Source organism: Gekko japonicus, unplaced genomic scaffold (genome assembly GCF_001447785.1).
Source record: "Gekko japonicus isolate JY-2015 unplaced genomic scaffold, Gekko_japonicus_V1.1 scaffold6668, whole genome shotgun sequence".
Classification (NCBI taxonomy): Eukaryota; Metazoa; Chordata; class Lepidosauria; order Squamata; family Gekkonidae; genus Gekko; species Gekko japonicus.
The window spans coordinates 1-18,378 of record NW_015169370.1 but is presented as its reverse complement, the minus strand read 5'-3'; the positions used below and the strand labels follow the sequence as shown (position 1 = coordinate 18,378).

At 46.9% G+C, this 18,378-nt stretch overlaps 1 protein-coding gene across 1 annotated transcript in view; it reads left to right on the top strand.

The window, feature by feature from the left end:
- Positions 1-17,876, top strand: part of LOC107115052 (multiple epidermal growth factor-like domains protein 8) — a gene marked incomplete at its 3' end in the record, with an annotated part of 20,722 nt that extends 2,846 nt beyond the window's left edge. The window contains exons 2-8 of the mRNA XM_015416656.1: positions 805-1,058; positions 2,597-2,760; positions 5,311-5,517; positions 7,158-7,338; positions 11,016-11,104; positions 12,920-13,142; positions 17,696-17,876. Coding sequence (XP_015272142.1) covers positions 872-1,058; positions 2,597-2,760; positions 5,311-5,517; positions 7,158-7,338; positions 11,016-11,104; positions 12,920-13,142; positions 17,696-17,876 — 1,232 coding nt within the window. The remainder of the gene's footprint in view (positions 1-804; positions 1,059-2,596; positions 2,761-5,310; positions 5,518-7,157; positions 7,339-11,015; positions 11,105-12,919; positions 13,143-17,695) is intronic.
- Between the last annotated feature and the right edge of the window lie 502 nt (positions 17,877-18,378).

Sequence of the window (18,378 nt, the reverse complement as noted above, 5' to 3'; positions counted from 1 at the left end):
AGATCCTGGAGGTTTATTGGTCATCTTCTGGGCGTGGAACAGAGGTCACTGGGTGTGTGTGTGTATGGGGTGTGTGTGAATTTCCTGCATTTGTGAATTTCCTGCATTGTTCAGGGGGTGGACTAGATGACCCTGGTGGTCCCTTCCAACTCTATGATTCTATGACAAAGATGAACAGCGTTGATTTGCCATTGCCTGTCTCTGCAGAACAACCCTGGACTTCCTTGGTGGTCTGCCATCGGTACTAACTGGGGCCAATCCTGCTTAGCTTCCAAAGGCTTGCTTGGGCTACCTGGCTGTGGGCCAGGGCGCAAAATTGGCATATTAAAAAGTGAGAGTTGCTTGGGCTACCTGACTGTGGGCAAGGGCGCAAAATAGGCATATTAAAAAGAGAGAGGAGTGAGAGTCCAGTAGCACCTTAAAGACTAACAAAATTTGTGGTAGGGTGTGAACTTTCGTGAGTCACTGCTCGCTTTCTGCCGAAGTGAGCAGTGACTCACGAAAGCTCCTCCCCTGCCACATATTTTGTTAGTCTTGAAGGTGCTCGTGGACTCTTAACTCTTTCCTACTGCTACAGACAGACTAACATGGGCTGCCGATCTTGATCTATCTCCAGACCGAGAGAGAGAAAGAGCGCGCCCTAGTTCCAAAGCTTCTTTCTGGCATCCAAAATAGGCCCCAGAGCTAAGCCGGGACTCAGGTTATCAGAAGAGGGGATCACCTTAGTGAATAATATTAATGTCCCTCTTCTTTCTTCTGGGTGAAACTCTAAGCTCTAACGCAGGTTCTCGCTTATTCTTCCAGGCTGGACGATGCCACGTGCCTGCCTATCTTCTGAAGGGTAGCCCGGTTTAGCAATCCAGGAACCACCATGGGCCCCCGAGCAGCCGGCTGCCCGACGTGGCTGGTGACGCTGCTGCTACTCCTGTATGCGGTCCGTCGATCCAGCGGGGGAGACTGCAAGGGGGAACGGCAAGTGCTGCGCAACGCCTCTGGATATGTGACCGATGGGCCGGGCAACTACTCTGTCAACGGGAACTGCGAGTGGCTGGTGGAAGGTGAGCCGTTCGGAAGGGGCCGGGACAGTCTTATTCCTGTGGGGATGGGGGCCTTCACGTGACGAGGCTTCCACCCAGAGAAGGTTTTGCTCTTTTTCTTAAGCCCCGCTTGTTGTTACGACAGAGCCCTGATGCTTCCCCACTCCCAGGCAGATTCTCCCGCCGAAAATATTTTTAGCTCCCCTTAGTGACTGAGCCACCCTTCAGTAGTGTGTATTTCTTCTTTATTTTATAAGCTTTAACTGTCCCACCCTGTCACAGATGCTAGTCTGGGCTAATGACCCAGCACAGGAACTAGACGAAGACAGGAGCTGTCTTGTTTTAAAATACCCTCACGAAATGGGACGTGAGGCCAAATTAACGTTCAAAACAGAAGAAAGATTTTAATCAACAGGCAGGGAATATATAAATATGAGGATGCAAGATGTAGAGGTGGCTGAGGTAAAACTTTCATATATATACATACACACACACACAGAGAATTGAGGTTTTTATCTTTAACAGGTGGGAAACGTTTTACAAATGGTTAAAGAAGAGGTAAATGGTTAAATAAGATGTTGTGGGACTCTGTAAGCTGTTATATCTATATGTAGAACTTACATGCATGATGTAATGCACTTTAAAACTGAAATAAATACGTTAAAAAAAAAAGAGATCTTGGTTTCCCCTTTAGATATTATAGGATATTTCTGTTCAAGCCAACATTGTTTTGCTAGGAATAATCTGGCTGGTCTTTAAACAAAGAAGCCTTCCCTTACCAGATATTTAGATTCTTTTATTTTTGTTTTCTAATTGCTGTCCTCCTTAAGACTTCAGGCAGAGAGCGTGACGGAAACCCAAGTGAATTAGCAGAAGGAAATATTAATCACTGCAAAATGTGATGGCAGCTGCTAACTTTTAAAGAGGATGAGATGAAATCCATAATGGATAGGTCCAAAACTGGGCACTGGCAGTCTAAGAACAGAACCTCCTTATACAGAAGCAGTATATCTCTGCATACTAGCAAACAAAACAGGGAGTGGCCCGTCATCACGGCGTCCTATTGGTGTGCTTCCAGAAGTCTACCTGCAGCTGGCCTGAGCCAGTAAGGCATGTCTCTTCTGGCTTTTACAGAATCGATAGCCCTAAATGCTGTCCCTGTTTGCGGTGTTTACATGTCTGGGTGCTCTGGGGACATAGTGATGGAAAGTCATGTGTTGAGCATTGCTGTCTTGGTTTCCTGAAAGAAGTCACAGTTGCATGACAGAAAGAAATTTCGCAGGTGGCTTTTCACAGAAATGGGAAGTGCCGTCTCTTGAATTTCTTCCTGTCACCCAGATGTTAGACGCATGCAATCTCTTTCCATTTTTTTTGTGTGTGCAAAAAGTGGCAGCCCGAGACTTCACCTTTTCACTTTCCCGTAAGACTCCCGCATGTCCCCTGATTGGAAACAGGGGACTTGCGGGATTTGGGTCGTATTGGGGAGGATGGGTACAAGCCCCTTTAGAAGGTTTCCTTCCTAGTACTGCTTTGGTAACCCTCTTTTCTATCCTGTTCAGCCCCCAGTAGCAGCTACCGCATCCTCTTGACCTTCATGTTCATGGACACGGAATGTACCTACGACTACCTCTTCATTTACGACGGAGATTCTCCCAGCAGCCCCCTGCTGGCCAGTCTCAGTGGCAGCACCCTGCCCCCCACCATCGAGGCCACCTCTGGCAAGGTACTGATCTTTGGGGGTGGGAATGCCCAGCGGTGGGAGGTTGGGTCATGTGATCAGGAACGCCCTTCCGGAACCATTCCATTTCCTCCAGAGGAAACCAGAAGATGCTAAATTTAAATCAGAATAGCTAGATTGGAGTCTAGCGGCAACTTAGAGACCAACCAGATTTTCAGGGTATACATTTTTGAGAGCCAACGTTCCCTTCAGCAGAGATCTCAAAATCTTGTTGGTTTCTGTGGTGCTGATGGATTCGAATCTAGCTCTTCCGCTGCAGACCGACACGGCTACCCTCTGGACCTCAGATCAGTTTGTTATCCTGGTTAGATCTGCCTGGTCCTCCGTGTCTGATGAGGAGAATACTCTGATTTAAATCCATCCTCTACCAGTTTAACTCCAGTTAACAGCTGTATAGCTGTGTGAGGTCTGGGCTGGGGCCTAGCTAGGTGAACGCTCCAGAAATGGAGAGAGAACAGGGGTTTCCTCTCTGTGCTCACCCTTGAATAGGTTGACAGGTTTCTACAGCAAACAGGACTCCTTACAGTGGAGTAAGCCGGAGGAAACTGAATATTGACTGCTATTTGCTTAACACTCTAGCTTAACACTCTAGCTCTGACTTAGATAGCCACACAAGTGGTTTTTGGACCTAAACTGGAAGGTTCTAATTCAGCAGCTGTGCATTTGGCACCAGACACATGACTATCATCTTTAGAGTCCTCACAGACATCTTTGTCTTGTGTCTATAGATCTTGCTGTTTAACCTTCATTTTTTTGGTCCAGTATTCACTTATTGGTTATCTTATTGTAATATGTATTATTGTTACGTGTACCTCGATATTCTTTGACCTATGAAGAAGGCCCCAATAGGGCAGAAACGCGTCAGGTCATGCATATTGGCCGTGGTGTTTTAGGCCACTTCAACTTTTCAACGAGGCTTTTGTAGGGCCCTTATATGTTTTTAACTGTCTTTCTAATAAATACATGTATTTTTGTATATTATAACTAGCTTTTTAATATTGATCCCTTTATCAAGATTTCTTTCTTACCCTGGAGACTGAATTAAATCACAGTGTAGCTTCTGTAATTTTAAGTGTTGAGTAGATTTCCCAAGGAGGCATGTATCTGCTGGAAATGCATTGATACCTTTGGGGATCGGTTTAGCAATCTGTCTTTCTTTGCGTCTATTTGTGTTTGCCTTTTTAATCTCTGGTAAGTAGTAACCTTGGAAATTGCTTATGATATGCGGATTTGATGATTTTGTTAAAATTTTAGAGTAAGTAACCATAACCTTAGACTAAGTATTAAGTTTGTGATTGTATCTGCCGTTGAAAGATATTTAGTTATTTATTTATAATCAAATTTATACCCCGCCATCCCCGCAAAGCAGGCTCAGGGCGGCTTGAAATATGAACGTTTCATTGCTGTGTTCTATCAATTCCTTTTTTTACCCTCTTTTTTCCTGTATTTTTATTTTTCTGATTTAAGAAATCCTGTAATAAAAAATATAATTTCTTTAAAAAGGGAAGTTCCTACCAAGTTTCCGCTGTGAACATGTCTGGATTTTTTTTTTTGCTGATATTTATTATTTCTTTAAATTCAGCCAAACATTGGTGCAAATTATGTTCCTTGGGAAAGGGATTCTCCCTCAGGAGCCAGCCAGAACTCCGTTGCTCTGCGTTCCTGCCCAAAAATAGCCTTGAGAATGACCAAAGAGAATATCTGTAAAAACCACATTACACAAAGCCCCTAGCCGCTGTCTATTCATTCTTCTTTTTTAAAGTTTTTGCTCAGCTTCTCTCCTGAAATAACACCAAATACTGCAATATTGTGCAAACAGATTCCATTGATTATTAAAGTATATGAGTCATTAATAAGTACAAAAATACAAAATTACAATAACAATTGTTTTGGTATCGTTAACAGTTGATGCGATGAAATTCTCTGGAGTTGATGTTCCGTTTCGTTAGAACTTCTTCCAACATCAAACTACCTGATAAAAATACATTCTTACAATTATTTCCAGGAAGTTATCATGTAGTTTGATGTTGGAAGAAGTTCTAACGAAAGTTAGGGGTGTCGAACTCATTTGTTACGAGGGCCGGATCTGACATTAATGAGACCTTGTTGGGCCGTGTGTCATAAAATGTAATGCCAGGTAGCGGAGAGATAAACTTTATAAAGGACACAAACACAAAGGTTTTTTTATTTAAAAATAAAAACACGCTTAAAACATTAGCTCTGGAAGCCGCAAACCTACTTTTGATTTATTGACACTCACCACAGAAATCTCATGCTCAGAGGTCTGAGTCCAGGACCCAGGTTAAAACATGAAATGGCTGAGTGATTAAGAGAGTCTGGTGAAGCAAGCTACGATGCAGCAGCAGCAGCAGAACTGGAAGCAGGAGACGGCCAGTTCCACTGCGGGCCTGATGCCCTCCGGGGGCCTCATCTGGCCCCCGGGCCGCATGTTTGACACCCCTGACCTAGGGCCTCCGCTCACATCTCTTGTTGGTGCCATCCCTTGGCATGCTCATGACCCTTTCTGCTTGACAGATGCTGCTACATCTGTTCAGCGATGCCAACTACAACCTGCTGGGCTTCAACGCCACCTACACTGTCTCACTGTGCCCAATGGGCTGTTCGGGGCACGGGACCTGCGACAACGATGGGCGCTGCACCTGCTTTCAAGATTGGGGAGGCGAAGACTGTTCAATGCCCGACTGCGCCACCTATTGTCAGAACCATGGAACTTGCAGCCAGGTAAGATTTGTTGCCCTCACTGTTTTTGTCCCGTAAGGGGTCTTTGCAGCCAAGGGGGCGTGCTCCATCTCCCCCTGCTGCCTAAATCCAGGCTTCCTGTTGTCTTAATCCCATAGCCTCCATACCATACTTGGAGGCCTGTGTGTTCTATACTAAATAATTTAAAAATCTGCATCTGCGCAACCGGAATTCTGCGCCAAAGAAGCTAGGAATTCTGCAAACTGAATAATTATCTCAACCTTTATTTATTTAACATTTACATTAAAGGTTGAGATACTCTGGGTATTCCAACTTATGCTGGAAATGTAAAAAGAATACAGGGACCTTTTACCATATTGGAAAATGGTGAGGAAGATAATTCAGGAAATCCCAGAAAAGAATCTAGCACTAAAACCAGAAAACTATCTATTAAATATAATCCCAGATGGTTATAATGTGCAAGAATCATATCTACTAGTTTATATAATAACTGCTGCTCGACTATTATTGGCTAAAAATCGGAAGACTGAAATAATACCCTCTAGAGAAGAATTAGCGTTGAAGATATTAGAATTGGCACAAATGGACAATTTAAGTTTGGCTCTACGAAACCAAAATGAGAAGGTACATGCGAAGAGATGGCTGAAGGTGTGTAAATGGTTAGAAGACTTGTTAAATGCTTAAGGACTCTACTATCCATGTAAAGAATTTTGATGGAATGTCTGTTAGGTGAAACAGGAAATAAAAAAATTAATTAAAAAAAAATAATTACCTCCACCTAGTTTCTCTTTATTTTTGCATAATTTTTTTTTTGCTATTTTGAAAAGACCCCCTGGCTTTTGAAGCATGCCTTCACTACGTACGTGGTTATATATGACACCTATTTCTCAAATCAATTTGCATAACTTCTAGTCGATGTGAGATTTTATTCAGTGTCCTAAAATTATCTCAGAGTTAGCGAGTGCAATTTCTGCTTATCCTGGGGAGGAGAACCCCGTGTCTCTCTCGGCCTCCTTGGGATCGAGTCTGGCATCGGAGCCCAGTTTTCTGGCCCTTATTCCTCCTTTTGTTGAAAACTTGGCCAGCCAGGGCTATGGAGGCTGGCGCTGTTACGTTCCATTGAGACTTCTGGGAGCGAGGCATCTACATCAGGGGGGTCACCAGCCTTCTTGAGGCTCTGGGCAGCTTTGGAATTCTGACGCACTTTGGAATTCTGGGCCCAGCCACAAAATGGCTGCTGCAGGAGGCGGAGCCAGCCACAAAAATGGCTGCCACAGCTTACCTTCACCGTGAAGATCCTTGCGCTGTTCCGACAGCTGCTTCCAAAGCAACATTTTAAAAAATCTGCACAGCCAATCAAATCTTCTATGGCCAATCAGAGGCCCTGCTGGGCAAAAGCCCTACCTGATGCTGCCCAGTTTCTAAAAACACTTGGCGGGCACCAGGAGAGGCATTGGTGGGCGCCACGATGCCCACGGGCACCACGTTGGGGACCCCCGATCTACATTCCACCTCCCGAATGCAAAATTGGAAAAGCTGCAGAAAGTAAGGGCGGATCGTGTGTGTCCTTGGCTGGAAGATTACCCTGGCCTCTTAGCACTTGGTAGGGAGCCTCTTTGCTCTGTCTCCGTCAGCCCGTTTCTCTTTGTACCCCCTCGCAGGACTCTGGGCGCTGCCAGTGTGAGCCAGGTTTTGTGGGGCAGGCCTGCGACTTGGCGCTGAGCGAGAACCAAGGAGCCGGCAAGTGGTACAACGTGAGCGCCGGGGATCCCAGCTTCCGGGCCCGCACGGCTGCCGCCGGCGCCTTCCTACCCTCTACCGGAGGACTGTATATCTTTGGAGGTCAGATGTCACCCTGTTCTGTTCTACAGTGGGGGGAAGGAAAGGGGACTGCCCCGCAGGGTCGTTTGTTGCAACAGAAGCTCCTGTTCCTGAGATCTGAGCCGGAGCAGCAGACGGGTGCAACTCATGTAGGTTTAAACCATTTCATTCTCTGGGTGTAGGGATGCCAGCTTCCAGGTGGGGCCTGGGGATCTGCTGGAATTACAGCTCGTCTCCAAACTACAGAGCTCGGTTCCTCTGGAGAAAACGGCTGCTTTGGAGGGTGGACTCTATGGCATTGCGCCCCACTGAGGTCCCTGTCCTCCCCGGTCTCCATCCCCAAATCTCCAGGAGTTTCCCAACATGGATCTGGCAATCCTACCACCCCCATCCCCCCACTGCTGGCCAGGGCGGACCTGGCACCCTATCTGGGTGGCTGAGACTGAACAACTCCTCCAACTGAATGCTTCTGTCCTGGAGATGAGGCATATACATTTCCTAAATAAATGAAATAACTAAGTGGGGAAAGCACCCTGCATGTACAAAGCTAGCAGGTGAGGGTGAAGATTTCTAACTTCCTGCATGAGCTGGTTGCTTGCAAGGAGTCGTGGAGATTGTCCGTCCCCCGTCCCCCCCACGAGGGACCTTTCACCCACACGATGACCTACCCGTGCACTTAAATGTTTATGAACAGCCCGTATCTTGTCAATTCTTCTGATCTTAAGCTTTTGGTTTTTAGTTTGTGAAATTCTATGTGGGTGGGCAGTTTGGGACAGGGGTCGATTCGGAGGGATTGCGGGGGATCGCCGTTCCCCCAGGCGAGGGGCGGGGGGGCGGGGCACACGACGAAGCCCCGCCCTCTGCTTCCGGTTGGGGTGAAATGGCGATTTGACGCACCCTGTAAGTGCTCAGGGTGGACGGGTGTTCCTTACAGCAGTTTGGACTGTATTTTGGTCCAACGCGGCTTCCCCCAGGCAGGGGGAATGACTGGCAGGCATCAAGACCCAAGAGAGAGTTGAGATTGGTGTGATCAAGTCTCGGAGGAGGCTTGTATTACACTTTGATCCCCTCTCCCGAAGCGGGCGAGCGCATCCAGGGGGTGTGGCATATGCTAATGAGTTATGCTAATGAGTTCCCCTAGCTCTTTTTCTACGAAACGACCCCTGGTTTAGGACCCCTTGGAAGTGGCATCTGGGGTTCAGGAAGAGGGGGAGAGGAGATGGATGAGAGCTCTGGGGACTCTGTGGGTCGGTTTCTGTTTCCCCCTCTCATACACACCAGCCTTTCCCTGCAGCTCCTAGTGGCTGCTATCCAAGCCCTGGTCGCTATTCTTTCTTATTATGCTGCATATCATATAAGAGTGATTGACACATGGAATTCACTGCCACAGGAGGTGGCGGGCGGCCAGTGTTCCCTCTAAGCTGAGTTAGTGTGAGCTGGCTCACAGTTTTCTTAGCCTCCGGCTCACACATTCTTGTCTTAGCTCAGGAGGGGACGGCTCCGGAGCAAACTAATTGATGCAGCAGCCAAATCGCTCGCTCACCGCTTTAATCCCAGTAGCTCACAAAGTAGAATTTTTGCTCACAAGACTCCACAGCTTATAGGGAGCATTGGCGGCTACAAGCACGGATGGCTTCAAAAGGGAATTGGATAAACGTATGGAGCAGAGGTGCATCAGTGGCTATTAGCCACAAGGTCTAGATAGGAACTCTCAGTCTGGGGCAAGGGATGCTCTGTATTCTTGGTGCTTGGGGGGGGGGCACTGCTGGACCTCCTGATGGCACCTGGTATTTTTTTGGCCCCTGTGTGACAGAGTTGGACTTGATGGGCCATTGGCCTGATCCAGCATTGGCTTCTCTTATGTTCTTATGTTCTTAAGTGGAAGGGAAAACTGGCATTTTTGAAAAACATGGATTTTTTGAAAAGCTGGAAATCTTGAGTTCTACTTGAAAAAAATCCTGCTCCCCCCCCTTTAGAATAAGTGAAGTGCTTCTAAGGCAAGTTATTCAAAAAATGTGCAGTATGAAGATTGTCTTTCATAAAAACAACAGTATTAGATAATTCCTGTGTATGCTCTAGACATAGGCAACATGCTTTCAGAGATATATTTGTGGCTTACATTTTGTCCACAATTAATATAATGCGCTCAGCCATAATGCACTGTTAAAAATTCATTGTTTTCAGTGCTATAAAGTTTAACTTGGTTGTCCAAATAATGCTGGTCGTCTTACTGTGAGTATATGAGGTCGTGTCTAAATAACACACTTTCTTTTGTTTATTGCAAAAGTTGTTTTCTATTTTCCACTTTTTAAATACATATGTCTCCACTGGCAAAACGTATGCTCTGTGTGCTTTAAGGTAGCATAGATTGCTTCTGTATGCTGCACATAGAATCATAGAATGTTAGAGTTGGAAGGGACCTTGCAGGTCATCTAGTCCAACCACCTGCACTCTGCAGGAGCACAGCCGATAGCCCTACAACATACCCGAAAGATGGTCTTCCAGCCTCCGCTTGAAAACGTCCAGCGAAGGAGCATCCACCACCTCCCTTTCCACTGTTCAACCACTCTTACAATGAGGGAGTTTCTCCTGATATTTAGCCTGTTCCACTGTTCAACCACTCTTACAATGAGGGAGTTTTTCCTGATATTTAGCCAGTATCGACACCCTTGTCATTTCCACCCATTAAATCTAGTCTTGCAATCCGGAGCAAGAGAGAATAGATCTGCTCCATCTTCTACACGACAGCCCTTCAAATACTTGAAGACTGCAGTTATGTCCCCTCTAAGCCTTCCCTTTCCCAGGCTAAACATACCCCACTCTTTCAGCCTTTCCTCATAAGACTTGGATTCCAACCCTCTCACCATCCTGGTTGCCCTCTTCTGGACGCGCTCGAGCTTGTCAACATCCTCCCTCCCTCCCTCACACACGCTTGCCCATTTCTAAGACTTTTATGCTTCTAAATTCCTTAAATAGCACATTTTTGTACACAGCTGAAACCAGGGCTCTTTTTGTAGAAAAAGTCCAGCAGGAACTCATTAGCATAATAGGCCACACCCAACAGCAGAAATTCATTTGCTTATTAGGACACACCCCTGACAGCACAGCTCATTACCATATTAGGCCACACACCCCATGTTCGCAGAAGTGTGGTCATCCAGACACACTCGCCTTTTGCTTCTTATTCTGTTTACCTTGTTTGTTGTCCAAACCCAGGGCTTTTTTATAGCAGGGACTCCTTTGCATGTCAGGCCACACACCCCTAATGTAGCCAGTCCTAATGAGTTTCTGCTGTTGGGTGTGGCCTATTATGCTAATGAGTTCCTGCTGGGCGTGGCCAACTCGGGAGCCACCCGGAACTCCATTCCTGCCCAAAAATAGCCCTGGCTGAAACTATGCATTTTATGCAATAGAAGCAGTAAAATAAGATGTGATGAGAAAGAAAATATTGCATCTATATCTGTTTTCCCTGACATTTGCGTTAAAAAAAATTGGGTGCCCTCCACCCATGCTTAAACATTTCCAGAAATTTTACATCGTAAGAGGATGTGGCGGCCAGGATTGGGCGCGTAGCGGCAGATTCGAAGGAGCGGCAGGTTCAAAGAACCGTCTTTATCTCCCATTGGACAAGCTGGTATATCCCAGCAAGTCTGGGCGGGCTGAAGTCCTGAATGGCATTTTTGCTTCTTCTACTCTAGGTCTGGATCTCAACACAGCCCTGGGCGACCTCGTCTTCTATAACTTCACCACGAACATCTGGCATCAGCGTATTCTCAGTCCCTCTCCGGTAAGTGTCCCCTTTCCGCCGTCCTCGGGAGCCAGTTTGCCATGGGATTTGGCATGGGTCATTTAGTAGAAAAAGTGGTGCTGGAGCTCATTAGCATAACTCACTAGCATAACAAAAGAACATAAGGACATAAGAGACGCCAATGTTGGAAAAGGCCAAAGGCCCATCCAGCCCAACACTCTGTGTCACACAGTGGCCAGAAATACCAGTGCCATCAGGAGGTCCACCAGTGGGGCCAGGACACCAGAAGCCCTCCCACTGTTGACCCCCCCAAGCACCAAGAAGACAGAGCATCACTTGCCCCAGAGCCCCTATCTATACCTTGTGGCTAATAGCCACTGATGGACCTCTGCTCCATATGCTTATCTAATTCCCTTTTAAAGCCGTCCATGCTTGTAGCCGCCACCACTTCCTGTGGCAGTGAATTCCATGTGTTAATCACTCTTTGGATGAAGAAGGGCTTCCTTTTATCCGTTCTAACCCGACTGCTCAGCAATTTCATGGAGTGCCCACGAGTTCTTGTATTGTGAGAAAGGGAGAAAAGTACCTCTTTTTCTACCTGCTCTTTCCCATGCACAATCTTATAAAGCTCAATCATATTGCCCCCTGCATATGCCACCCCCCCTGACATCACCGGAAGTGTGTCAGAAGGCAACACCCAGCACTCAGGCGCCACTAGACTGTTTTGGATTGCTAGCTATTGGGGGGGGGGGGACATGCAGATCTGTCCTAGCAGAGGAGGGAGAGCTTGTACCTGAATAAACCTTGGTCTTAAAAGTGCCACTGGACTGTTTTGGACCGGGGGGCCGGGGGGAGCTCTGCAACTTACCTGGCTGCTTCTTGCTCTGACTGAGGGCTGCTGGGAGCAGGGGGTGGGGCTTGTTGCATGTGCCCGCCCCCGGGCTCTTTACTGCTGGAGCGCCGCTTTTGTGCACTCCCGCAGGAAATGACCCCTGTGGATTTGATCATGAGATGTCGGAAGCATTTCACCAAAGAACATGATGTGTGAACAGGACATGGGCGTGTACCGCATGGGCACTTGCCACAGAGTCTGAGCTGTCCACTGCGGCCTACTGAGCATGTTCATAACGTGACCGTAAATCTGGGTTTACAATCGGGTCGTCAACCTCTGTCTTGGGAAACTCCTGGAGAGTTGGGGTCAGGGCCTGGGAAGGGCGGAGTCTTAGGAGCTCAGCAGGGATGTGTCCGAAGCCGTCACTTCCTCCAGGGGAACCGATGTCAGAATCCTGGAGACTAATCGTCAGGGCTATTTTGGGGCAGGAACGCACAGGAACGGAGTTCCGGCTGGCTCCCAAGTTGGCCACGCCCAGCAGGAACTCGTTAGCATAATAGGCTAACCCAACAGCAGAAACTCATTAGGATTCGCTACATTAGGGGTGTGTGGCCTAACATGCAAAGGAGTCCCTGCTACAAAAAAAGGCCCTGGGTTTTGACAACAAACAAGGTAAACAGAATAAGAAGCAAAAGGTGGGTGTGGCTGGATGAGCACACTTCTGGTAACAAGGGGGTGCGGCCTAATGTGCTAATGAGCTGTGCTGTCAGGGCTGTGGCCCAATATGCTATTGAGTTCCTGCTGTTGGGTGTGGCCTATTATGCTAATGAGTTCCTGCTGGGCTTTTTCTACAAAAAGAGCCCTGCTAATCGTAATTCCAGGAGAGCTCCAGGCCCCACCTGGAGGTTGGCGACCCTGGTTCTCATCTTCAGACGGTTTGAAGCGGCCGTGAAGAGGAGAGACTTTTAGCTTCCCATTCTGGCCCACCTCACGTCCTTCCCTTTGGCCCTTTCTCTTGGCAGTCTGCACGTCAGTCCCACACCGCGGTGGCTTGGGAGGGCTTCCTGGTCCTCTTTGGGGGCGAGTTGGCCAGCGGCTCCCTCGCCAACGATGTCTGGATGTACCGGCCGCGGGAAGGGCGCTGGCAGGAGCTGCTGCCCCCCAACACCACCTGGTCTTCCATGCCCCCTGGACTGGCTGGCCACGCCTCTGCCGTGGTGGATGAATGGCTGTACGTCTTTGGAGGTGAGTTACGGGGTGAAGCCGGCAGGGTCCTTGGTGAGGAATGCGGAGCAGCGGCTTTTAATTTCTTCGCAAAGTAGGCGTGCCTTCAGGATTCGCTCTTCACGCTGTGAACCTTGTTGTCAAGGGAAATTGTTGAAAGCGTGCTCCAACGATGCCGCCGGCAAACTGAAGAAGTTGATGGAAACGTCTCCTTTAAGTATCTAGAACGGGCGCTTTTGCCAAGGCTGTTTTTGCAAATGTTTTGCAAATGTGGATTCCTCCTATCAAGTTGAATGGACTATATGAACCAATATTTATCTTTGAAGGAGGAAACGTAATCTATGCCTTGTTTATAGTTATATTCATAGTTATAGTATGCACTTCTTTTGATGTTGTGACACCCCCAACTTTAAAATTGTGATATGAGAGATTGTAATTGTTAAATGGGGAGCTGCCGTAGCTCAAGTGGTTAAGACGCTGAACTGCAGGCTGTGGAAGGTCAGTAGTTCAGCAGTTCGAGACCTGAGTGTGCCGCATGACGGAGTGAGCTCCCGTCTCTAGTTCCAGCTCCTGCCAACCTAGCAGTTCGAAAGCAAGAAATTGCAAGTAGAGAAATAGGTACCACTTCGGTGGGAAGGTAACAGCGTTCCATGCACCTTGGTGTTTAGTCATGCCGGCCACATGACCACGGAAAACGTCTTCGGACAGTGCTGGCTCTTCGGCTTGGAAACGGAGATGAGCACCGCAACCCTAGAGTCGGACTCGACTGGCTTTCGAGCAAGGGAACCTTTACCTTTTACCTTTAATTGTTAAATAGCGTTTATGTATTTTGGCAATCTTTGACGGTGTTTTTTCTAGTGGAATTTGTATGTTTGGCCTCTCCAGAGACCAGCTTGAGAGTCCACACAGAGTAAAATCAAATACCTCCAAAAATCATAAAAATAACCATCATAAGGTTATCGTGCCGTAAAAACTACTTTCAGAAGCCTAACCTGATCTCTGTAAAACAGAGATCAAGATGGGTAGCTATGTTAGTCTGTCTGTAGCAGTAGAAAAGAGCAAGAGTCCAGTAACACCTTAGAACAGTGGTCCTCAACCTTCTAATGTCGCGACCCTTTAATACAGTTCCTCATGTTGTGGTGACCCCCGACCATAAAATTATTTTTGTTGCTACTTCATAACTGTAATTTTGCTGCTGTTATGAATCGTAGTGTAAATATCTGATATGCAGGATGCGATCCCTCGCCGCGATTTGGCGAGACTTGGGAGCCCTATCCTAAGACCATCGTTTTCCGATGGTCTTAGGCAACCCCTGTGAAAGGGTCGTTCGACCCCCAAAGGGGTCGCGACCCACAGGTTGAGAACCGCTGCCTTAGAAGAAGAAGAGATGGGATTTATACCCTGCCCTTCACTACCCAAAGGTGTCTCAGAGCGGCTTACAAACTCCTTTCCCTTCCCCTCCCCACAACAGACACCCTGTGAGGTAGGTGAGGCTGAGAGAGCTCTTGACAGAAACGGCTCTTTTTCAAGGACAGCTCTTATCAGAACTACGGCTTGCCCAAGGTCATCCAGCCAGGTGCAAGTGGAGGAGTGGGGAATCAAGCCCGGTTCTCCCAGATTAGAGTCCGCGTACTTAACCACCACACCAAACTGGCTTACACTTAAAGACTAACACCGTTGGTGGCGGGGGATGAGTTTTCAGGAGTCACTGCTCACTTCTTCAGAACAAGAAGTGGGCAGTGATTCACGAAAGCTCCTACCCTGCCACAGTAAAGGAGGTGCCGGGTGATCCTCAAGTGGGATTGCCAACTGCAGGCTGGGAAATTCCTGGAGATTTGGGGGCAAAGCTTGTTGAGAGCAGGGTTTGGGGAGGGGAGTGAGGCCTCCCCCCCCAGTTTTCCTCAGCCCCACTTAGAAGCCCCGCACTTCCGATCCTGAGTTTTGCAAGGGCACGGAGATTATTGAGGCCCAAAAAGTTTAGGTCATTTGTCAGAAAGTTGCCAGAGAGTGGGCATCAGAAGACTCCAAGTTCCCTGCTCAGACGGCCCAAGCGGATCAGCTTGTTCTGAGGTGAATTCAGTCTGCTTTGCTCGGAGCTGGGAGCGCAGTTGGGGGCAGGGCTGGTCAATTGGGGATCGGGGCCGAAAGCAAGCGTCTTCTGGATGGAGAAGTGCAGCTATGGGTGAGGACTGGGCAGGACAGAAGCTTGGTTTCCTCGTGAGCCATTGTGCCTTTTATTTTTAGATTCGGCGTCCCACTGGATCCCAAATTCAGCTCCACTTAGTCAGTTTCGCATACCAAATTATAGGAAAGAAATAACTTTTCAGTGACTGGAACGCCGAGTTATGTGCCGTTCCATGATTAAGGACATTTTTTTTTGTGTTTATAAAATGTAAGTTGGTAGAGGGCAGGGTGGATTTTGGTAAAAGCCTTTTCCTTAGACTTTTTCCCTCACGAAAAATCACCTCATGTCAAGGCACGTTTATTGCCTGCAACTTCGAGAAAGTGATTTTGGGTGGAGAAAGTGGGGCTTCGGGACAGAAGAACAACACTCTCCCTTCACTTCTTTTTTCTTTTCCAGATTGAAAGTCATTGTGTTACTTTAGGAACATAAAATATGACTATGGATATTTTTACTTGGTATGAAATTATCACAACTAGCATATTAAAAATATAGTGTATCCAAACAGTTATTACAAACAGAATACCCACCCACATGCAAAAACAAAACTGAAACCTTTTTCTTTTCTTGTGACAATAGCAACTCCTAAAGGAAGAAATGCATCTTGTTCTTGCATTGGAGAGTTCAGTTTGTAACCTAGGACTTGCTTGTCCTCAGTGCACAGAAATTAGATCAATCTGATACCATACATATTTTTTTTATAAATGATTTGGAAAATATTTGAACACCTTGTCTTAAAATATTTTATTCATCATGTTAAAATAAAATGTTCCATAATCAATTTCTTTTATTTTCTTTTTTCAATTTTTCCAATTTTTCAGAAAAAAACAAGGCTTCAGGAAAAAACGGGGGGGGGGACCGTCCCCCCCCCAAATTTTTCTGGTTTTTTTCTGGGCCTTCACATTTTTACCTACATGGCCCCCTTCAGATTGCCACCTCAGTAGTCACATTCAGTAAAAACATTTTTAAATGTCCTGGGAACTGAAGAAAAGAAGGTTTTTATACCCCTCTTTCCTCTACCTTGAGGAGTCTCAAAGCGACTTACAATTGCCCACCCTTCCTCTCCCCACAACAGGCTCTTTGTGAGGTAGGTGGGGCCGAGAGAGTGCTGAGAGAACTGTGATTGGCCCAAGGTCACCCAGCAGGCTTCATGTGAAGGAGTGGGGAGTCTCCAGATTAGAGTCTGCTGTTCTTGGCCACCACTTCATGCTGCACCTCACCTGCAGCACTTGAAACAGCAAGCGATTAAAATGTGAAATTCGCCATCAGAGGATGTAGTGATGGCCACAGGAATAAACAGCTTTAAAAGGGGATTAGATAGATTCATGGAGGATAAGTCTATCGATGGATACCAGCCATGGTGGCTAAGGGGAACCTCCACATTCAGAGGCACTAATCTCTGAATCTCAAAGCCAGCAGGCAACATCGAGGAAGGCCTCAGCCCCTCTGCCCTGTTGTTGGCCCTCCAGAGGAACTGGTTGGCCACTGTGTGAGACAGGATGCTGGACTAGAGGGACCTTCACTGGTCTGACTCAGCAGGGCTCTTCTGCTGTTCTTATGAAACGGCTGCGGAAATATCCTGAACTGCTGAGCCTCATCTCTTCCTCTCTTTTTTTTTTGTCCCCCAGTAGGGGATTTTCTAAATTGCATTTTCTATAAACTACAAAGAAACAAGGAAAGGTAACTACGAACTACAGGTGAAAGTAAAGAAAAACCGCTACAAACCCAAGAGATGGTGGTCAGTCACAATGCTTACAAAATTAGCTTCTAAGTAAAAAAGCTTATACTTTGCTATGTTAAGTGAGTACACAATTCTTATTGCTTGTACTAGAATCTCCAACATATCTGACTATATAAAGAACTCTATAGAGAAATGATTTAAATTCATTTAAAACAGACTCTAGAGAACAATCATAATAACTCATTTTTTGTCCTTTTTTGTTTCTCAGTCAGTAGCTTAGTTTAGGGGCAGCCGCTCCCAGTTCAGAAACTAAGTCCTCATCAGAAGTCTCCAGTCCTCCTCCTTCTTCACTTCCCTTGCTGCTGCCATCTTCATCTTTATCCTCTTCACCTGCTGGACTGGCATGTTGATGTAGAAATCCGCGTGCCTTTACAACAGAGTCAGTTTTTTGTCTTTCTTGTCTTTAAATGTGAAGAGCATGCCTTCAGGAACACTCCATCTGTAGGGGACATCGTTTTTCTGTAAGAACCGCGCCAAGTCTCTGTATTTCTTTCTCTTCTTCCTTACTTCGAATGGAATATCCTTCAGAACTCTTATTTCTTTGTCTTTGATTTTCAGGGTGGCTCCATTCGTTGCATTCAATACCTGGTCTCTTACTTGTCTCCTGAAGAATCTCACCACAATCTCGCCATTCTCTTCCTCCTTTGACAGGGCGCACCTCGGTAGACGTCTTCTCCTCCCAGATGTACCGCTTCCATCTCCGGACGTGGGTCTGGGAACTGGTGATGCCCTCGGGGGGCAAGGCACCCGCGGCCGCTGGCCACTCCATGGTGTTCCACCCCGCTTCCCGCACCCTCTTGGTTTACGGCGGGCACCGGCCTTCCACTGCCCGGTAAGGAAGGAAGTGGGAGGCAAAAGTAATGGTGGGAATTTAGAAGAAGAAGAGATTGGATTTATACCCCACCCTTCACTACCCAAAGGTGTCTCAGAGTGGCTTACAAACTCCTTTCCCTTCCCCTCCCCACAACAGACACCCTGTGAGGCAGGTGGGGCTGAGAGAGCTCTAGACAGAAACTGCTCTTTTTCAAGAACAGCTGTGCCAGAGTTATGGCTTGCCCAAGGTCATCCAGCCAGGTGCAAGTGGAGGAGTGGGGAATCAAACCCGGTTCTCCCAGATTAGAGTCCACGCACTTAACCACTACACCAAATAAATTATTTATTTAAAACACTTACTGGCCACCCATCTCCCTTTGTGGAACTCAAGGCAGCTTAGAATGTAAATAAAACAACAATTGGCGTTTGTTTTTTTAAACCCCAAGAAGACAACAACTAATAATATCAGGACTGACAATAAATAAAACTAAAATTAGTCTGTCTCCTCTATTTGAAAGGGT